The sequence below is a fragment of the Xiphophorus hellerii genome, chromosome 7, assembly GCF_003331165.1.
Source record: "Xiphophorus hellerii strain 12219 chromosome 7, Xiphophorus_hellerii-4.1, whole genome shotgun sequence".
NCBI classification, from domain to species: domain Eukaryota; kingdom Metazoa; phylum Chordata; class Actinopteri; order Cyprinodontiformes; family Poeciliidae; genus Xiphophorus; species Xiphophorus hellerii.
Window position 1 is genome coordinate 6,576,330 of NC_045678.1, and position 23,487 is coordinate 6,599,816.

A 23,487-nucleotide genomic window follows, 5' to 3' on the forward strand; every position below is an offset into this window, starting at 1 on the left:
CCAAATTACAAATATTCAGAGGTACACAACCAGGTGTGCCAGGCCAACGTGGATGGGCTATCACATCGTGTTTGGCGCACACCCGTTCAATGCGTCGCCAATAAACCCAGATTAAGGGCTCCACACACGGGAGGCGACGTCACTTCCTTCACCTTTATTTCCTGTAGAACTTGTGAGGCCAAAAGTCAATTGCCCTCATCCAGCTTAGCGACCAGCGAAATTTGAGCTTGTACACGCGGATAGCTACGTGACACAAGAAAGTCGAAAAAGGTTAAACTTTTGTCGCTGCTGTCGTCGCATCCCGTGTGTTGGGTTCATTGGCGGAAACCTGTTGTTGTCCTTCGTCCAGCCTGTTGGATGAGATGTTTTATCTGTTCTCAGCTCCTAAAATTAAACCGAGATCAGGTAGAATCGGTATTAGCAGATGGACGGTTTCCAAAACACGGATACAAACTCTGACTGGTGCAGCTCTTCAGAGGGCGGAATTGAAAGTTTTCTGAATTAGACAAAAAGTTACTCATCAAACTTTCTCTGAGGTCTACGTTTGAACGGATATTGTAAATATTAGCAGCGCATATTTGTAATTTTCACTGACCAAAGTGAAAGAGAAAGAATGAAGCATTCAGAGGGTTTTCAACCCTCCCTCGGTGTTAGCGTGACGCACAGGAGGAGTGCGACAAGTGTCAGTGCGACCCCGCCTGACCGTAAAAAAAGAAAAGAAAACTCTGCTGGGTGTAAATGACCCGGTCTCTTAAGACCGGCAGAGGGTTGAGGGAGGGTTAGCAGAAGCAGAGCGGTGAGGGATGCGATGCGAACAAAAGGGCCGTAGAGATGGAATCCGAAGCCGCACGTGAGGACAAATTCATTTTCCCTCGCTTCTCTCCGCGGACCAATATCTCACGTTATGTTATCTTTTCATCTGTTGCTTCCCCTGCAATAAAACTCTGATGCCAGTTCGTAAATCAAACGGCCTATTGTTTGAAAAATAGAAAAAGATGTCTCAAATATCTGTGCGCTTAATAATGCGGACCAGATGAAGGAGGCTGCTTTCATGTGAGGCGGGTCTGCCGGGTTTAACGTCCCTCTCATTCCCTTCTTCCTCCATCACGCTGATACTCATCGGGATTCAAAGACCTGACGGAAGACGCGGCGGCTCGAAAGAAAAGAGACCGGAAGGAAGGGAGGAAGAGGTAGAGGAGGACAACAAATACCTTAGCAACATCGTGTATTTTGCTCAGGCAACACGTAGTGAGAAAATCTTTTATTGTATTGATTTGGACGAGGAAGTCCTACAGAACATGCAGAGCTTCACAGTAACGCCCGACTCGCTCGGCGCTTCGTACGACGTCTGAGGAGTCCAGACGGTGTTAATAACCCTGCTGATGTGGTGATTTGCAGGTCAGAAAAATAAAAAAAAAGTCTAGACTAGTCGAGGTGAAAGGGAGGGAACATTCTGTTACACAAAGCCATTGTTTCCAGAAGCATTTTATAACCAAATGTTTTGCTCTGAAAGTGTTTGGATTTATTTATGGTTTCTAAGAATAAAGGGTTTTTACAACCGGGCAGGAATTTACGGCTAAACGCCGAGGTAGACGGACCAGCAGACCCAGGTGGTCATAAGGGCTTGGAACGGCTGTGCCGTGTGCCAGAGCTGAACCACAAGCCATAACCTTAATGATCACCAGCTAAAGAGGGAAAAAGCGATATTTTTTCTCTGAGTAACACCATAACGATGGTATACTTCTCTCTACTGCTTGGTGTGCATCCCGTTTTTAAATCTATTTTCATTTTTTGGAGTCAAGCTAAGACTGAAAATTGTATTTAGACGTTACAGTACAAAAAAATTGATCAAATCAAAGTGTCAGAAAGAGAGGAGAGGCAAGCAGCAGAAAACACATTTCAAGCTAGTCCATCAACGTGAGGCAACCTCGTAGGAGTAAAAAAAACAAAGATATGTTAGAGGGAGGTTAAAGTGTCGCGTCACTGTGAGTTTTTGAATAGAAAATCATTTGTCATTCTTTTTATCCCTTTCTGATTCCACCAATATGAATAAATCTGCTGATTTTTAACATAACCTTAGAGATGACCTGTTGCTTCTGTGACCTCATTGTGACCTTTTGTGCTACTTGTTGAAGCGCTTACCTTTTTATGTGCTGCTGAGATCACTTTGTGCCTTGATGAAAATTCAATAAAAACACATTGTATTGAATTTATATTACAAGAACGGATTATTTCACACTTGTCGGACATCGCTAACCTGTCTTGGCAGATGGAAATAATATATACTCTTGTGTTTTTTTGGTTGTTGTTAGTTTAGACCTTTGCAATCCTTTGAGTTCTCAAGACATAAAGAATATCATAAATAAAATCTATGATCATTCCTATTATTATATTAATAATATAATACATCCATATCAAAACAACCCAAGCCTATGGAGGTTGTTACAATGCTATGAACCCTTAAACGGTTGTCATCTTTGCACTGGCCTTTCATATTCCCAGAAGCCAATAAAAATCTGTGAGACATTGAGAAAGTTGAAGCTGATAGTAAGGCAGCCTTACTCTCATTAACACACTGTGCATTTAAATCACTGACAATTTTGTGTTTTTTACTTAAAAACCAGGCAGCCAAACTGAATATTTGTGTTTCATCCAGGAAGATGATTGTGGATGCACCACTTCATGCCTCTGTTTTTCATATAAATACTAATAAATCTCGCCAATCTAATCCCTAATCTGTAAATTCTTGGAGAGCTAGTATTATTAAAAATCAACCTCGTTGAGATTTACATCTTGTTATAATGTTATTCCCCTCATCAGAAACATCTGAAGCATTGCTTGGATTCTTTGATGCATGTTTGAGAGATCCTTTAATCTCCATGGCAACCATTCAGCAATGCAAAAGCCTGGTTGGACCTAGCCCCGCCTTGGAGGACAAAGCTCCTCCTTGGAGCTGCAGTTTCCAAGTTTCTGAGCTTCGAAACTGTATCCCTCCCCACTCCGCTCCTTCAGACTAGCCAGAAGCAATTAGCAAACACCTGGTGGAACTGAGCATCTGCTGAGCTCAATATAGGAGCTACTTCTTCATAAAACACTGGTAAAAATGTTGTTAAAGGGTTAATAGAGGAGCCATGTTGTGATGACTTCCTGAAGGCGGAGTTTCAGAAAGAGCAGGAGCTTCCTAAAGAGACAGAGGCCCAATTTCAAGAAATTAAATTACTTAGTCAAATTTCTTTTAAGTCATATTTGACACATATGGCAATTTTATTACACCTGAAGGTAATATACTGTAGTTACTTTATTGTACTATAAAATGGCACTGTATGCACAATACTGCACACATACAGTACATCTATCTGCTTTGATTAACAAATATTAATATCAGTGAGTCGTCATGGTGTTGTGAAACGTTTTGTCGTAAAAAAGAGGAAAGAATCAAAAAATGTGCCTGAAACTAAATTATCTAGTGACTCTGACTGCATATGTTACTGACAAATACAAGTTGAAAAATGTTGGCAGCGATCACACAATGTTCTTTGGAGAAAGCCAGTGATTCTTTTGTTCCCACTTTTGTTTCATTTGCTGTGGATCTCGGCTATTTAGAGGGTAGCGCAAGAACACAAGATGTGGTTTGGGTTTAAGCAACAGAACGTCATGGTGAGATTAAAGAAAACAGCTTTTTGTCAAGAATAAAAGGCAGGGGTTCCTAACCGGACGCATTCCTCACAAGAGCGCTTCTCTGGCCGAGAAGCGAAGATTATACATATTTTTTTGGAACATAACGTTAAAACCTTTGAAATAATGAATAGGTTAAGTTGATGGATGGAAACAGATGCAAAGAGTTAAACAAAGCACTCCCAACAGGATTTATTCTGTACCTGTTTCGGCCCGAGTCCCGGAATCCTTTGGCAAAGGGGTTGCGATCAATCTTTAGTCTGGTGATCTGTCAAAACGGCAGACAGGACAAGGTATTCTGAAATTGATGAAGCTCAAAATTAACTCACACAAAAGGCTTTTTTTTCCCCCCGTAAGATGCGACATCTTATTAGATGTATGACCAAAAAAAAAAACCTAAATCCATAAAACTGAAGAGTAACATTCCCCCTTTGTGAACATACAACTTTTTTACAAATTCTTAAAATATGCTAGGCAAAAAAAAACAAATTTCCTAAGAGAGAGAAACAAAATGGGGCTGCGTACCTGCTGGTTCTGGTAGGCGGTGACGGTGGTAAAGACGGTTTCGGAGAAGCTGAACGTTTTAACGCCCTCCCCGCTCGGCACTGGTTTGTTAGCAGACAGCTCACTGCTGGAGTCCTTCCTGATGATGTGAACCCGAGGCTGATACTTGTGCATGGAGTGAAGGATGATCTGTAAGTAAATATATAAATATAAAGAAATAAACTATAAGGGGTTTTACAGCTGGGAGTGTTTTCCACATTGGAAGGAATCCTAAAAACTTTGTTCACTTTTGTCACATTTAATTGCTTCAGATCAACAAAGAAACCTCAAAATCGGACAAAGTAATCGCCTCAAGAATTGTGCTTAATTAAATTGATTGATTAATCAATTCCAGAAGATTTGTTTATTCAATACATGGACAGGACCAGTCCGACCACATGAAGTAGGCTGAAAATCTCCAACAGAAAAAAAAGTAAATTAATAATCAAGGCCACATCTAAAAAAAAAAAACTAAACAGATTAGAAACGGTGATTAGCCGAGTTGAACATATGATTCAGCAATTTGACATTTCAAACATAACTTCGCTTGGTGCCACTTTACAATAAGGCTCCGATTATAGCTGGTTAATAAATAGTTCGTGGATATGTTATTAATTCATCTCAACACTTTATAAGTCATGAATAACTCTTTATTATGCATTAATTAAGGGTAAGAAGGAGACAAAATCTACAGCTTGTTTTGCCAAATAGTGAGCCAAATCAGTTTTTTAGCATGTAGTCTCCTTCTCCGTCTTTATGCATGATAAGCAGTTATTTATGACTCATAAAGTGTGTACAGATAACATATCTATGAACTATTTATTAGATATCTAAAAGGGAAAACGTAAAGTGGAACCATTCGCCTAATGGAAACACTGCAATGTTGAAAAAACACATTTTTCAAAAAAACGTTTTGTTGTTAGGATGATGAGGTTTTTTTTACTGTAATTTGGTTTATTTTCCAAAAATGAAATGTCCGTGTTTTTAAATGATTTATCGCGTGAACAAACTTATTCACACGTGACTTCTTGTTTAACAGGAAACACCGCAATTGCAAAACTGTGGCGTTTTTTTTGACATTAGTGGAATATTTGCACACATTTGGCCACGGAAACGCGGCTGAGCGAGGGCTTCAAAGTTATCTATAAGAACCAGAGTGCGAGTCGTCATCCCCCAAACAGAACCAACCAAAGTTACTCTTGGAGCGCGTCGATAACTCATCCAAGGAGTCCTAAAAACCATCAACGCACTGCAGGTATATCTATGCTCTGCTAAGGTCAAAGTTCATGATTCAACAGTATGAAAGAGGATGGGCAAAAATGGCATCCATGGAGATCAAAACCACTGCAAAACAAAGAAAGAAGGGGGGGGAAAAAAAGACATCTTGATGATCCTCAAGACTCCTGGAAAAAATATTCTGTGGATTTATGAGACACCCTATTACATCTGGAGTACGGCAAGGCAAGGTTATTTATATAACACCTTTCGGCCCGAGGCAAAATCAAAGTGCTTTTTCGTTGACGCTAATACGACAGATTTCAAAATGAAGTTTAGGGGGGGGGAAAAAACTTGGTTTAGAGTAGGCAGCAGCAAATAAAACGGTTTTTAACCTCGTTTTAAAAGAGCTCAGGGTGGGAGCATTCCTGCAGAGTACAGAGAGCTTATTCCAAATTTTTGGTGCATAAAAGCCTGAAGGCTGCTTCAGCATGCTTTGTTCTGACTCTTGGAGTGGTTGGTAGGTTTGATTCAGATGATTTTAGCACTCTCAGTGGTTTATAGCGTCGAAGACGGTCGGATCAGACACCCAGTCCAGGCTTTTGCGAGTGAGAGACCCATTAGTGAGGTTCTGAACTCTGTTCGGTTTACAGTGTGAGGACATCAGAACCGGACTGGTACGCTGATCGGCTTTTGTTTTTGTAAGGACTCTCGCAGCAGCATTTTAAAGAAGTGGAAGCCGTCTTGTTGTTTGTTTTTTTTCTTGATAGTCCAGTGAAAACGGTGTTACGATAATCGAGCCTGCTAAAACCAAAGGCATGAAGTGACTTTTCAGAAATCTGTTGGGACAATCGGTCGTCTAATCCTGGACATGTTTTTAGGTCGCAATGTGCTGCCTTTACCCTACGTTTGATAGTTGTTGACACTAAGATCAGATTCATGGTCAAAGCTAAATTCCTGGGTTTTCTCTGAACTAAAACAACGTTTTAGAAAATTAACATCTAAACATACTTAAAGTCAAACGTGGTGATGAAGTGGCAAAGTTTGGCACTTTGCCACTTCATCACCCAGAAGGATTGCCAAAAATGATGGAGCTATGAATTTTGCTCTTTATCTGAAAATGCTGACAGAAACTCTTAAGGTCGAGTCTAACGCTGTGACAAGACGTGAAACATGCAGTTCAGGCTCGAGAATCCTCCAATACGGTCAAATTAAGACAATAAAGCAAAAAAAAGAGTGGATTTATGTTTCCATTTGTTCATTATTATCTTTTGGAGGCTTTTGCTTTTCATGTGAACAGGATAACTTAATGAAATTATCATTTGAAAACGGACATTTTTTTTATTTGCTCTGGGCAGTTTTCTTTGATATTATTATTGGTTTTCATTTATCTAAAATATAAGTTTCTGAAACTTACACTGAAACAAAAACAAAGTACTTTTTTTCTAGTTTCTAGTACAAATATGTTCTTGGTAAACTTGAAATAAACTTATAAGGGATTTTTCATTAATATTTTTTGTTTTAAGTGAATAATTCCTTAATATTAATGAAAAACATACTGCTTCCACTTGCAGTTTATTAAAATGTCTCGCTATAAGTGAAATAATCTATACTTTTTCATCAATATTAAGGAATTATTCACTTAAAACAAGCTCCTATGTCTTTCTGAAAAGTTACTTGCAGAACAGTTTCGTTTTATTCCAAGTGTATTGAGATATTTGCACTAGAAACTAAAAAAAAAAAAACACATTTGGTGAAATTTGGTGTTTCTGCAGCGATGAAGTCCTTGTTTCTTTTCCACGCATTCCTCCCAGAGTCGGCTCGCTGTACGTGACTAAAACTTCACGCCGTCGTGAATCTCAGTGGAGGATTACTTCACAGCAGAGCAGAGGCGTCAGACCGTGTCGGCCTCAGCCTCGCCTCGGGGCCCCCGGTCTGCTCCTGATTAATCTGAGGGTGAGAAAACCTCCCCAGAGCCAAACACCCCCAGTTCTTCCCTCATCCTGCCGCAACGAGAGGGGGTCATTTCAAAGCGGCGGGGCCGCAGGGGCGAGAGGAAACACCTCCGAATATGAAAAACACTACACCTCCAGACCCCCAATCACACACACACAAGCAGAAATTAAGACTGGTGCACGCTTTAATCTACCATCCTCGTTTTTTTTGGTTTTTTGTGGTCTTTTCCGCCATGCTCTGCTCTTGGACCAGCCGTCAATCAGAACGCCGTGGGAGGAGCTGCGGTGTCTTTTTACCCAGCTCAGTAGACGTCGCACAAATTGTTATCCCCCCCTCCTCTGACCAGAAGGAAGGAAGAAAGAAAGAAGTCTCCGGTTTTTCACCGGGGGAAGACATGTTGCCTTCGCTCGGTGTTTCGGTTGCGCCGAAATGGCCGTTTGAAAAAGGAGCTCAAGATGGAAAAAAGACAGACAAAACCTCCATTATAAATTCTAAATCTTTTCAGCCAATTAGCTTAGCATTGTTACTACAACAGATACTGGAAGGGGTAAAAAAATAAGTCAGTTTCTGCTGGGTTTTCAAGTCGACACTGTCTTTTTGTGTGTAGTAATCGTCTGGCTCTCCAGTTTGGCGGCTGTCATCCTGACGGAAAGTGTCGTCTTTAACTAATTTTCTTCAGTGTTGTTATGCTTTTAGCTCCATCCATCTTCCTATCAACTGTGACCAGCTTCCCTACGTATGAGACCAAAGAATTCCCCAAAGCATGATGCTGCGACCGCCACGTTTGACTGAGAGGATGGCGTGTAGCTCCAGTTGATGTATTGTGCTAGTTCTTCGCAGAACATTGTGTTCTCCGCGTAGGCCAAAGAAATTAATCTTTTGTCTCGCCTCCACCGCGTTCTCCGATGCGTCATGATGATGTTCGCTAATGTTCTCTTAACAAAGGTCACAGGATTTATTTGAACCTCAAATTACTGATTAGATGAGCTCTGAATGCAATTGACTGCGGTGAGAACTCATGTGCATATTTGTGCTTAAATAAATTACATCCTGCATCGTTTTAGTCAACAGTCACTTTTGCGGCTGGCAAAAAAACATTAAATCCCAATAAAATACATACAGTAGAAGATTGTGTCTGTAACATCATAAAACGTGGGAAAATAAAAAGCTAGGAATATTATTGGAGTTGTATCCATCCTTTTTTCTTTCCACTCCCGATACCGATATCTGAGGTTCAGTATCGGCCGATACCAATACAGAAAAACATCACTGAATCACTGAATGACTTAAAATGTTTGGGTTTTTTTTTTAACACAGACATAAATATACTGAATTACAAATTAATTTCATAACTCTGCACCAGTGCAGCACATTTGAATACACCAACAGGCTAACATGTAAAAACAACACAACTTTAATTTGTTCAGTCAGTGAAATTAACAATATAACATCCAATGTAAAATAAATGATAAAGAAACTGAAAACAAAAAAGTGAACTACTTCGGTCAAACATGTAAAAAAAAAAAAAAAAAAAAAGCTGCAAATGTTTCAGAAAGTGGAATAAGGAATTATAAATATAATGTAAAAATAATTAATAAAGCATAACGTCGCTCTGATCTAGAAATGTTTTCAATATCAGGAACAACATAGATATTAACATCAGACTGGTGCATCTCTAGTTTCATTAGACAGAAACTTTCTAAACTACTCTGGGAAATCAATTGAGCTTAACGTACTGTTTTATAACTAGTATCAATTTTAATATATAAAGTTATGTTTTTGTGCAAACTGCCTTAAGACGTCATTTGTTGCGAATCGGCACTATCTAAATACGACTCAACTGGAGTATTTAGACATCTGTCTCCGAGCCACACTCGTTTTTTTCTCAAGGAGAAAAAGACATTTTCAAAGACAAAGAGGCAGGTCAAAACTAGAAAGCAGTTTATTAAATGAGGTGACACGAATTAAATGCAGATGACCCGGCCTCTTAACTCGAAACAAATGACTCAGGGAGCAGCCAGGGGACAAAAGGCTGACAGTTGTTCAAATTAAATTAAGTTAAGAAGAGATGTTTTCATTTTCGGCGGAGATAATCCCCTTCAGTCGCCTCCGAGGAGCACCGGGGGGAGGATGGGGCTTGAATCGACAACCGCGCGTGTTCATACCACAGGTCGGCGTCAAAAGCAGCTTAATAACGACCTTAAAAGATCGGCGACCGGATGAACGAATCACAGAGCGCAGATGAACCGGTCGGGTTTGAGTTCAGCAGAGACTCAGAGCGGGGGGCCCAGTCAGGACAGAGCATCTCATAACTGCAGAGGAACAGAAAGAAAGTTGCATCGCTTTCAGGCCAATTACATGATTTTCGGGGCGGCTGGGGAGGGGAGGTGGGCCACGACGGGCAGATGTTCAAAGCGGACTCTCAGAAATATTTACTGTGCAGTTTTAAACAGTCTCGCACAACAGCCCAGATATGTTACAATGCAACGCATCATTAACCATAAAGAACAAAAGAAAGCAACAAAAGGAAAAATGGAAAAAATACAAAAAGATTTCGGTTATAGTCTTGCCTGCTCCAGAGTTTTATTAGACTTTCCCATACAGCAGAGAGGCAGGAAGTACGCGGTAGAGAGAGCGACAGCCAAGAGGGCGAGTGGTGCATTCAGGGACCGCGTTTTCTTCTTGTAAATAAATATTTAAAATCAAAAGTCTTCTGCCTGTTTAGGCTGTTTTTTTTTATTTGCTTCACCATTGTCACTCTAAGAAGTAATTTTAATTTTTCCAGTTGTAGATAAACATTTATCTTTTTTTTTTTACCTCTGGCCAATTTACACACACTTAATCCACTTTGGCGTTGCGCAAACTTTTTTTTTCTTATGGTTTATTGTATGACTAAATTATGCTTTGTTCTTTTTTTTCTTTTTTTTTTGTTATGAAGGCTTAATTTCTGGTTCCCCACTAAATTTTATTACCATATAGTCGCAATCTTCCAAAGTGTCAGCAGCGCTGCCAAGCAGATTATTATTCATTTTTATTTAGACAAAAACAAAACTTTTTTAAATCTTTGTGAAATTTTAGAAACCGTGTCAAACTTTCCGTCCAGTATCACGTTCACTTGACGAACAGTGACTCAGCACTTCTCCAGAAACTTTGGTGACTCTCACACTTCAGGCTCTTTTTTTTTTTTTTTTACAAACTATTTCATTATTCTCTTCAACGTTAAGAACTCCTGCTTTAAACAAGAGATCCTTCATCTTAAGCTACCCTGCCAGAGCTCATTAGCATTAGCATAGCCTGCCGTGGATGCTAAGGCTAGTTAGCATAGCCACTGACGATGTCTTCGCCATTAAGACATGGGGCACCGCATACACGAGCATGATTGTCAGTGTTAAGACCCTCCTCCTGGCTCTGATTGGTTGTCATGACATATTGAAACTTTTAACAAATATGTAAAAACCACATTTTTGTGCTTTAACGCAGATGTTTTTACAATAGTCTTTATTTTCTTTTTAAAAACTTTGTGGCGTATATATATATATATACAGTATATATATATATATATACTGTATATATATATATATATATATACAGTATATATATATATATATATATTTATATATATAAAGAGAGAGAGAGCTCATTGTTGCTCTCTGTGCTAGAAGCCACAACAATCAGAATGGAGCTATATTTTTATTTAATTTATTTCCTCCTGTCTCATTACTTTTCCTTTGTTTCCATTGAAATTCTTTTGTAAGCTAAATTGTGAATTACTGAGAGGAAATGGTAAGCAGCACCAAACAAGAGTTGAGCTACAATTGTATTGCTAGAATCTTTAGCATAGCAATTTAGCGTTAGCTTCTTTTGAATCTTGATGCCGTTTCTGTAGGTACTACATCCATTTCTATTAGAACGCCAAAGACTATTTACTTGGCAATCATTTTATCAAGATCAGATACAGCATGTCCAACACGACAGAAGGGAAAGCAGCAAAGAGATGTCACTTTTATGGACGTTACGGCTACACGTTAGCCGTCGTCTCGGTGGGAACTGCAGTTGCCATAAACACGACGTTCGGGCGGCGCCGAGAGGGAGACATTTCCAGCGCTGCGACAAAATGGCAGTATCCAGTTTTATGTGTTCCCGGAAGGACCCGGCTCCGTCGGGGCCCTGCAGATGATCACATCGGCTCGGCGGTGACACATGTAATAACATGTGGAAGTGTCTTTATATTTTTCCCTCTCCTGCTGTTCCGTTTAAACTCTGTGTTTTTCCCGGTGGGTGTTTAGGGGATAAAGGAAATTAATTTGGAAGCTCCCTGTGTGGGAGGTTAGAAACTCCCTGTTCGACGTTGGTTTTTTGTGAATTGCGGGTTCCTTGAAAAGTCAGTGTCATGAGAAACCGGCAACATAAAGTAAGTGTCATGAATCATCCGACATGCCAACAGAAGCGGAGTCTTTTTTTTTCTTTTTTTGAAAGGGGATTATTTATGTCCTGGCTGGCAAACTGTCAAGAAACGTCTCCTCTAGTTTGGGATTTTGTGATCAAATTTAAAGGTTTAACCACAGACTGCAGATGTACCACATGCTTTACACGAGAGAGACTATTTTTACAACACAGTTGTGTAATGCAAAATATTTTTGATATGAATGTCACACCACATGTTTTTACACATGCTTGATTTTTTTCTGATTGATTTTCTAGACACAATTTGTAAAATATGACGCGATGACGATCATTAGTTTTCAGTAATTCCATTTTAAAAGCATAATTACTCACAAACATCATTCGATTTATGTAAGAAGCCATAGAATGGAATGTATACCAACAGACTAGATCAATATTTGTTTTGATTACTTTTGACATAAGATGCAGTAGATAGCACACACCCACCACTGCTACAAAATAAACACGACCGCGAATCAAACATCCCGGCAATCACCTAACAAAACTAGGACTTAATCTCACACTATGCCACGCAAATGCTTCACTCACCTCAGGATTCTGGACACTTGAATCTCAAAGTGAAACTGAAAGCATGACCTATATTTTAATTAAGTTGACTTAGACTTGTATAACCACTTGTGGACATCCTCTAAAGCTACAGGATGTAACTTTTATTAAAATAGCTATCTATCTATATATATATATGTTTGTTTACATATTTGTTAAAACCATCACCATCTTGTGACACTATAGTACAAGACACAAAGTCTGTGAAAAAAATTAGCTCCTCTGCCTTGTCCCAGTCTCAGGAGTGGTGCATTTCTTCTGTAACTGCAGAAACCTTTTTTTTTTTTTTTTTACGTATTATTTAAGATCATTTAAGAAATTATCTTTAAAAATAAATTAATAAACAGAGACATGGCAAACGTAGCATGCACACTTTGATTACCTTTACCTAAAGTTTATTCATAAAGCGACAATTGAAAGCATTTTTAATCTCAGGGCATCCCAGGAGACAAACCAGTTCCAGTTCATATTCAAACCAGTTCCATCCAAATTCAGCTCAGATCAATGCAATTGATTCCAATACATTCCAGTCATATTGATCAGGGAATGTGGGCTAGTAGGTAACTGAGGTCTAATCAGTGCAAATGCTCTTACTTTGCATCATTGTTGTGATTCAGCCAGATAACACAGCAGAGGAAAACTTTCTAAATAAAAATGCGGGTGAATCCCTTTGACTGGGCCGTTTGTCCCTTCAGTTTATTCTCAGGGATGGATGGATGGATGGGTTTCCATAGATGCTTTTATTTTGAATTCAGACGAAGAAGAAGAATCCCCCCTGTTTGTAACTCCACAGAATGAGTGCACTCACGTCGGGTCGGTATGCGGTTCTTTAATCATGTCCAGGACTCATTTGCATTCTGGCTGCCAGAACCTGATGTGGATCCTGCTGCAGCAGGCCGCCTGTGAATGTGGACTGATCAGCCGCGTCTGGTGCTGTTCTCTTGGCAAGCAGATCACGGAGGATCCCGGTCGGCGCAAAATGCGAACAGGGTCCCGATTGTCTTCGGTAACGGAGCCCTCTGAGTCGCTTTGCCTGATTAGATACACGGAGGGCAGTAAATCAAAGAGCTGATGATTTTACTTGGTGCATTACGGTTAAATATTGCACCTATGAAACCCACATTATCCATTCGGAGCGGCCAAGAACCACTAAGAAACTCACTTCAGCTGACTACCTTTGTAACTGGCTGCCTGTGAGCGAGGCAGTAAATCAGGCATATTGCGGTGAGACTTCGAGTTCTAGCTGCGTCGCTGCTTGAGTGAAATACAAATCAACTTCAGTCATTATGTGCCTTTACCCGAACCGTTTTATAACAAAATCCTTGTGCTGCATAGAGGGAATAAATATTATGTATTAAATTCAGCACACTGGTTCAAATTCCAGACTTCTAATATGTTTCCCGTACAAGACGCGGACTTCAAAACAGACAAAAGAGCGTGGGAGGGCGGCGTGTGGCACAGAAGAGAGAAAATCGATTTTGAGCAAGTCTGACGGCCGTGTGAGTCACGAACGCATCGGGTTCACGGAGATATTCCCTTTCAAGTTTCCTTTCATGCAAATGCATAAAAAAAAAAACAGAAAAAGATTTCCATCCGAGGACGGCTAACCCAGCTCCGGCACCATGCGAGACTCAAAAGGGAACGGAAATGAAAATCACAGATTGAACATTGGAGAGCAAAAGTTTGTCGGGTGAAGCTGGACGCTGCGGTCGACTGAGTAGAATCTGACGTAGAGCCACGGAGAGGCAGAACATGTAGAAAACTCTGCTGTGGCGTTCTTTCCCCACCCACTTCAGGACAGTTAACTTTAATTTAACTAAACCAGAATCAGACGATTTTAGGCTCAAACTTCACCGCTTTTTTCTTCTGGAGGAGATAAAAAGCCGTTAGTGCAGTCTCACTGCAAAACGTTTGACACAGCTGTCAGAAAGGGAGTTTTGTTTCATTTGTGTTTTGGTAATGAAATTAAATATGGCTTTCCATACATTTTTAAGCATTCCAACCATTTTCAACTCTTTTTTTTAACCTACTTTATGAGACATAGGCCTCACTTAAATGGCACGTTCTCTTGTGTTTCCCTTTTTGAACAGGGGATAAAAGAATTGAGGAAACAGGAAGTCAGGAGTTATAATAATAGTACTAACAATCAAGACAATGATGGAAACCCTGACCATCATCTCAATGAGACTGCCATTGAGAAACAGAGTCAGAGGCATCTTCAAATTGCCCGTAACACAGACTGCTACAGGAGACCCTTCATGCCCACAGCCATCACTACCTACAACAACTGTTTAAAGAATTTGAATTAATATGAGTCACAATAACACCAAAATTCCCCTTCGGGATCAATAAAGTAATTTTGAATTTGAATTTGAATTTAATGGAATTGCTGGCTGGACTTACTAGAACATTACGGACATCGACTCAAACTACGTGAATGATGACGTAACACTGAGCACCGGGTGACGTGGGGGGTTTTAAAAAAAAAAGAAAGACGTTTTCTTACGTGTCCCTGGTCGTCCAGCTCGTTGTTGGTGAGCTTGAGCTTGTCAAAGCTGACCACCTGCCTCATCCAGGTGTCTCCTGAAGCCAGAGAGTCCGGATGGATGTAAACCCGCGGCGGCACCGGGGAGTCCGCGTTTCCCGCCACCATCCACTTGGAGCTGTGGTACACGTACCTGCACAAAACCAAAAAAAAAAAACAAGAACCGCAGCGTGAACATCTGGATAACAACCCAACTAAAACACGTTATAAAGTTTATGTTTGACTTGAAATAAAGACGGCTAAATCTGAAATATTTATTTATTTGTTTAATATTTTAATATATCACCATTACCAAAACTATTTTCGGCTCCTTTTTGTATGCCTGTTTCTGATGCTTCTGTTAGCACCCGGTGTTAAGATTTGACGTAACGTTAGCGACGCTCTAACGTAGACCATGTCACCTCACTGAGGTCAGTTCACGGTCGGTCTGGTTCTTATGACGCCTGCTCTTGAAAACCTGGAAAGGCGTCAAGAGTTTGTTTCTCTCTGCCGAGAAAAAAAAAACCCTAAACGTCAAAAAAAAAAAATAATAATCCAGTCCGCCGTTTCTCCAATCCACTTAAAATATTCAACAAGGCCAACATAAAATAACCCACATGCAGTCACACGCTCGGCTGCGCAGTTTCAATTAAGCGTGGCCATAATATTTGATGATGTTGTGCACAAGGTTTTGGTACTGTGGGGAGTTCCACCCATTAAACAGCAGGAAGATGGGGAGGGGGAAAAAGCAGAGAGTAATAAAAAAAAAAGAAAAGAAGTAAGTATTGTTAGTGTTAGTTTTGCAAAAACATAGGAGTTCAGTTAGTTTCTTGGTGTGGAGAAAAATAACAAGAGGAGGAAGAACTAAAAGGACAAAGAAAGTAGCGACAACGGTAGAGAGTGGAGCGAGGCTAACTAACGTGGAGGCTTGTAGAGAGAGAAACTCAGAGGCAAATAAAGCAAACGGAGGGGTAGAAGAAGTAAGAGGGAGGGGAAGGAGAAGAAGAATGGCAGAGTACGGCTGGAAATAAGTGCGGGAAAAGAGAGGGAGAGATTGAGGAGCACAGCTGTTTGCTTTTAGTTCTGGCCCTGAGCTCAGTTGAAAGTGTTTTATCTGCAGCGTCTCTGCCAAAGTCATCACTCACTGCTGAAACATGGACAAGACGCTCATTTGGGCCTTTTGTTATAGCCTTCGAAGGGCTGCACCACCCTGTTTAACACACACACACAAAAGAGAGGCAAAAAATTATACATTCTGCCACAAGCAAAACCCACATATGTGTGTAAGAAGAAAACAAACGTCACACATGGCAGAAGATATTTCTGGTCCAGGATGGTCACATTCTCACCCCACACAGGCATATCAGAAATGGTCTTCCAAACATTTTCACTGCCCTGAAACCTTTTCACATTTCGTCACGATATGAACGTACGTTCCAATGTATTTTATTGGGATTTCACGCGACAGAGCAAGACAAAGCAATATGCATGATCGCGAAGTTGAAGAAAAACGGCAAATAGTTTTGAACAATTTTTCACACGGAGCCAAAGAATGTACCAGGGATAAAGTTCTTAAAACTTTTAAGCACAGCCAAAACTTTAATGTGTTAAGTTTGATTGATAAATAACGATTCACGTGTTTCTGGTACATCCGTAAATCCAACGCACAAGCGACATCTGCAAGCAACAATGGATGACAAAGATGCTTCTCTCGTCGCACAGGGGGCTAATTGTTGCTAAAACAAAAAAGATCTTATTGGACGCTGGAGAAGACTATTGTGCTTAAAGGAGTTAGCCTATCAGCAGAGCTAATCAAGACTATCTTTACAGCTTAGCTTTAGCTTGTATGGTGTTTTTTTCTACACTGTACTGTTTAGTATGTTATTAATTTCTGTTCCTCTTTCTTATTAATGTCTCGTTTTTTTCTGTACAGCTTAAATTTTCTATTGTGGGACTAAGAAAGGTTTATCTTTTCTTAACCTAGCATCTCAGTGCTAAACATGTAGCAACTAGCACAGATGTCCCCGATGCTAATGTTAGCGTCCACATTTCTAAATAGGTTCTATGAATGGTCTAGGGTTTCTGTACTACTTGAAAGATGAATAGGTATAATAGCACTTTGCTCCAATCTGATTGGTGAATAACCTGAATAACATTGACAACAATAAATATCGTTATCATATGTGCATTCATTCAATGACTTAGCAGAAAAAAAGGTCCTCTAATTGAAAATGTTGCTTATTTTGTTGACTTATACTTCAATTAATCAACTACAGACCGTCCAATTGACTCAACAGTAAGTCTGATTCGAGTCCCACCACTAATTTAAAGCCCAGGCCTTTATGGCAGGGACCCTCAAATCCGGACCTGGAGGGCCGGAGTCCTGCGGGTCTCAGATGTGCCTCCGCTTTCAACACACCTGAGCCAAGTAATGAGGCCATTAGCCGGACTCTGGAGAACTTGAATGCATGGTGAGGAGGTAGTTCAGCCATTTGATTGAGGTGTGCTGAACCGGGCACACATCTGAGAGCTGCAGGTCACCGAACCTCCAGGCCTGGATTTGACGATCCCGGCCCTCTGGACCCCTCTCCCTTCCTCCCCCTGGGTGGAGCTGTTGACAGGACGTGCACTGACTGCTGAGTCCACAAATCTGACCTTAATGGGGGAACGGAACGAAGAAAGTCGTCGAAAGAAAGTCGTAAAATGTACTGTAGCAAGAACGTGGAACGAAGAGCTCGGCTCAGATGGGACCGAAACAAAGCGCGACATGGAATGTGTTGCATGACACCGAGAACGCTGTTCCTATGGGGGAAAACTTGGTGGATGCATGGGAACTCAGGGAAGCTGTTTGGAGTTGATAGGTAGATGGATGGAGATAAACATAGGGAAAATCATGCAAGAAAGTTAGAAGTTGCAAAATTGATCCAATCTTACAGGAATTGAGCTGGTTTTGCAAACGACACACAAATTATGTCGCTACAGGAGCTATACGACCAAAAAAAACCTGCAGCTGTAGGTGCAGCGGATGGTGGTTTACAGGAAGTATCCAACGTGAACTCAGAACACATATACTCGTACTACATTTTGAAAATAATTCATCATTTTCCTCTTACTTCCCAATCAAAACTTTGTTTAGGTTTGTTGCAAAATCTTGCCAAGTATTTTAGTCTAGTTTCTAGTCCAAATATCTTATTTCACATGAAATATATAAAAACTAACAAAAGGTAAGTTTTCAGTAAGACATAGGGGCTTGTTTTAAGTCAATAGTTCCTTAATATTGAGGAAGAAGTGTTAGTTCTAGTTCCACTGGCAGATTATTTCACTCGTAACATTTTTCCCATTTTTCAAAAATAATTGACTTAAAACAAGCTCCTATATCTTATTAAAGGGTTACTTATGAGTTAGCTCTGTCTTATTTCAAGTGTTCTAAGATATTTGCATTATAGAAACTAGACCAAAAATACTGGCTAAGATTTTACGTTTCCTTAAAATACCCGGAGTTTTGTAATACAACAAAAATGTGGAAGAAAATCTACAGGTCTGAATACTTTTCCAAAGCACTCTATCTAGAAAATCAGTTAAGACGGTGCAACAACAAATTAAAGCAAACATTACGGACATGGACATGGAGGGAGTGAGCGGGTTAAGTCCTGAAGATGCATCGTGGCAGCAGAGAAAAGTGTTTTTGTGAAGTGCACATTTTCTACACTCCTCCATCAACGTATTCCTATGTACGCTTTAAACCGCACAAATGTAAATATAAATGGATTGTAAACATGAGCTGCACATAAAACGTGCCTTATCTGCAACCCAGAGAGTCTGAGAGGCTCTCTCAGAACAGACGGATTTTCTGTGAGCGTCCTGATAAAGTCTGTTTTTGTTTTTTACTTCTTTTTTTTTTTGTGCTATGTGCTGAGAGCAAATGGATGAAGTTGATAATAGATCAAACTTTATAAACCTGCACTATGTTCAAAGTAATTACATGAGCCATGTCAGAATCAACTTTTCTAATAGTTTTTTATCTGCATTGTGTTTTAATCTAAGAAAATGTTCCAGCAACCGTACATTTTTAAAGACGAACAAACCTTCAAATCTGACTTTAGTAAAGTCATTATGGTAAAGTTCTCCACAAAAAGAAGTTTTGTGTATTCCCTTTAAGACGATAGCCAATGTAAATAAACAGCTGCATGAAAAATGATTGTTAAATTTTTAAATACTATGCTAAAAATAATGTTATTTCAATTGTAAATTTGATAATGACGCATTTTGTACAGGAAAATGTCCGCCTTAATGCATAAAGAGTCAAAGGTCACGAGATTAGTTGTAATTATTAATTAGTTGTAATGAAGACGTTTAAAAAGTTTCACTAGTTTGGATTATGGAAGAGAAAATAATAAGAACTTGGTTTTGTTTGTTGGGAGTTTTTTGCTAATCCGACACCACCAGTTTGCATTGCACGTCAAAGTTTCACTTTTCTAACTTCCTGCAGCACCTAGCTGCGCTATATTGCTGTCTTGTATTTAAACAAGTGCAGATTTCATTTCAGCTTTATTTTTTATTCCAGTTCTTATTTATGACTGATACATATATGTTTAGCATCTGTGTTGGGAAAAATGTAATTTCTCTCAAATTAAGATGTTTAATCTACCACTGAAGACGGTTTAGCAAGTAGTTTATAGATAAGATTCAACTTTATCTGTCATACAAATCGTGTACCGCTGTTATCTTGCGTTATCCAGCTGAAGAATGAGCGTTAGCTTCTCGGCTGAAAGGAACTACAGACGTTTATAGCGGTGAGACTATCACCGCTGGTGATCGCTTTTCGGATCAGTTTTAGGGTTTCCAATGAAATTGAGAAATTGGGATCTACAGTTTGTAAAAGGAAAATAAGAAGAAAAAAAAACTTTGTAATTAAAATTCAGTTTGGTTAAAATGTGCAAAACTAATAATTTACTCAGATATCTGGACAGTAAAAAAAAACAACTAAGTCTTCGCCGTTACATTGTCACTGCAACGGCGCGATCTTCTCTGCGACCTTTGACCTTCATGCCCTCGCTCCCCCTTTCACAGACGCACAGACCTCAACAAAGGGTGCCAGGCGTTCCTGCAATTTCCTGTTTGGAGCGCTGTTTAGGGTTACGCTCGGCGTAGCAGGGAAAGTGTTAAGGAACGAGGAAACTCAAGCCCCCAAACGGGACTGGAAATCTGATTAGTCCTCTCGCTTTCATCTTTCATAAATCCGCCATCTGGCACCGGCACGATCAATAAAGATTGGACTTTATGTGACACTCTTACTGGACAGATGGGGATGAGAGAAGTGGAGGGGGAAGGAGGGCAAGCTTTACGACTTCTCAGCCAACACCAAGCCGTACAGCTGACAAAACTAAACTGAAATGCGCACTCAGATTCTCACCCTATATTACATTACCACATACACAAACACACACACACACACACACACACATGTGGCTCCAAGAAGTAATTGCTAAAAGCGCGTGTTTGTGCACTTTTAGCATGCGCGCGTATGCCAGCCCACGGTTAGGCTGGCATACGCGAGATCGGCCCGTATATTGAGTTACTGCACTGACAGAGTGAGCATCCTGGGCTGAATGTTTGGCTCGGGCTCATAAAAAAAAGGCCAAAAAGTTTTGAGAGAGCAAATGTGTCCTCTCAGATTTCCGTATAAATGAAGGCCAACAATCGTCGATATGTTTCAGCTTTCACTTCTCGCTCTCAGAGCATTCTTGGTCACCGCTGACGTGACTAATACGAGAATCGTGTTTAAGTCAGACCTTCAGTTTGGGGTTCAGACCGGACCAGGCCTCTGGAGGCCTTAATGTTGGCCTGAAAGCACCGGTAGCACATAATGTAATCTGACAAATAATATCCAGAAATAAGAGATTCACACAAACTGGATGGAGGGTTGGGGTTAAAATCAAATTTTGTAGATAATTTGGATGGAATGAATTTTCTGGTAAACTCTGAAAAAGATCTATTCTGGTGAACAAAAACAAAATCACTGCGATTTTTTTGAAGAGTTTTTTTTATTTTTCTTTAAATTCTTGAGCTGGTGTCATTGTGACTAATTTTAGCTTAACAATTCCCTTCATTCTCAAACTGGTTATATAGTTTTTTAAAGCTTTGTAAAAATTAAGATTTTAAAGCGGTGAGTGGCTTACTTGCGACACAGTTTGCCCTCACAGGTGCAGTGCTGTTTCTCATTTGTGAACGTGTCTTTAATGTGAGTGTGTGCATTTATTTTCATAATTGTGAAGAATGAGAGTCAGATTTGATACTTAGTTCGACCTAAACACTGGGTTTATGCCGTTGGGACAGAAGTTAGGGACTCTTAGCAAAACCGAGTCCAAAACTGTAACCGAGTTTTTTCGGATTAGCGAAAAGACGACGAGGAAGCTCGTCATTCAGGCGGCCATGTTGAATGGCGACCTGATTAAACTTCACTGAACCTGAAATAAGTAATAATACAAAGGTAAACTAATGCTGTATAATGCCAGTAATCATGGTGAGTTGTATTGATGGCACTCAAGAGGAAGGGTTTGCTTAATAAAAACAAATTTAGCTTTTTGATGCTAATTAGCGCAAGCTAGTACCCCCCTCATGTCAACATGGTAACTGAAGGATTTTGCTCCGACGTTGGAATGATGTCACATGATTCAAGCACATTCCTCTTCCAATTTCAACAATCAGTGACATTTGCTACATGTCGTAGCCCCAGCTACCATTAGCAATACGAGTTAATTCTCTCTATTTTTTTTTGTGTGTTAAAGACTTAAAAAACATTTTCACAAAGATGTTTCACAGTAGGTTTGTAACGCTGGTTTAATAAATCACAAACTGTATGGATAGTTGGTAAACAATTAACTCTCACTACAGCTTACAGTCATGTTTTGCTGCTATGTTTAGCTAGCTAGTCTAAGCTAGCAGCTGTGACTTCGGACTCTCCCAACGGGAAAACGTCAACTAGAAACGTGGAAAACCCAACTTCCAAGCACAAACAGAATGCACCATTGGCAATATTAAGCTGTTGAAATATATTGAGTATAAATTTTGAGTTTTTGCTGTTTTAGAAACTGCATTGTTGCAAATGTGTTAGTAGTTTGGATTATCTCTTGTAACTCAACCTCTGGTAGCCTCCATGATAGACACTGGTCACTTTAACCAACTTTTCAGGCTAAAAACTTAACTTAGCATGTTGGGTCAAATCTGTAATGAATCCAGTTTTGCTATACTGACACTTGGACTCATATGTTGGTAAAACAGTCCTAACTGGATTGTATTTAAGCTAGAATCTTTAATAATGATGAGAGACTTTCCAGAGTTGTAAGTGCGTTTCCAAATCAAATAGATGAGTTATGAAATGCTTTGCTACACACAGAAATTGAGGCACTAAAATCACTGACATTAAACATTCCCAAGCAAGTTGTTCAGCATAAGTAATCACTGCAATGTAAGCTTTTGATGAGCAGTACCATGAGGCGCTGCTGAAGCGGGGCAAGCGGCACTGTGCAAAGCAGGACTGATCCCAATAAAGCCCCACATTTCCAGGCGGCAAACTCCCAGGCACTGTGAGACACACCAGTGACAGAGGCCGGCTGGGTTCACAAAGCCCTGTGGTAAATTCCCCAGCCTGGAAGAAAATCCTATTTAATTTTACAAGACCTTTCTGGCCTCTAAAAATCCTCCATGATGTCTTGGTTTGCTGGTGGGAGACGCCGCAGAGCGGAACGCCTACAGAACGCTCCGGTGGAAACTTTGTGTTGTTTTTTTTTTAGGTCAAATCAAATGATCTGATTGTAACAGTGAGATTATTAGAATCCGTCCTGTTTTTTTTTTTATAAACGTTTTCATTTCTGCTTGATAAGTCTGGTGTAAATAAATCTGCTCTGCAGACGGGAGGAAGTGACGGATCTTTGTCTTATGTTGCCTTTAATAAATTTTACTCTCGCACAGCAACACATTTGAACTGACCTGCTTCAATCCCATCAATAAAGTTTCATCTCAGACATGCAGCAGACTTCTAATGCTTTTTTTTTCCTTCATCAGAATCATATTTTCAAGGTAATTCTGGCTAAATTAAGGGTTTTAATTTCTTTTAAGCCTTTTTTCTGTTCAGTTTCAAGCCGAAGTTTTAAACATCTTTTAACTCCTTGAGTTATCAAAGCAAATATGGGAATGTTAGCAGCGATGCATCAATCCATGTGTTAGAGATCAGATTCAAGTAGTTTTTCCCTGATTGGTGAATGCCTGGTCTAACAGTAAAACAAAAATTAAGATAAATCAATTCATTACACACATGAAAGCTACAAATTCCTAACATTTTGGGGACTGTAAACACATTGACCTCCAGGATTTCCTTTAATGTTGTTATAAAAATTAAAGTTTTGTCTGATTCTTTAAAAGTTTTTGAAGACTTGTCATTCCTTGATTTTTTTTTTTCCTGGTGGATTTAAATCTACTAACTCTATCAAAGAACTTGACAAATGCAGTTTAGTTTTTCTTTTTTTGTTTTTTTTTAAATACATAACTATAAAAATTTGAGTCTT

At 39.8% G+C, this 23,487-nt stretch overlaps 1 protein-coding gene across 2 annotated transcripts in view; it reads right to left on the minus strand.

The window, feature by feature from the left end:
- Positions 1 to 23,487, minus strand: part of tbx15 (T-box transcription factor 15) — a 55,223-nt gene that overhangs the window by 11,949 nt on the left and 19,787 nt on the right. For both annotated transcript variants that reach the window (XM_032568238.1, XM_032568239.1), the window contains exons 4-6: positions 14,906 to 15,077; positions 4,201 to 4,368; positions 3,879 to 3,943 (exon numbers count right to left, since the gene is read on the minus strand). In XM_032568238.1, coding sequence (XP_032424129.1) covers positions 3,879 to 3,943; positions 4,201 to 4,368; positions 14,906 to 15,077 — 405 coding nt within the window. The remainder of the gene's footprint in view (positions 1 to 3,878; positions 3,944 to 4,200; positions 4,369 to 14,905; positions 15,078 to 23,487) is intronic.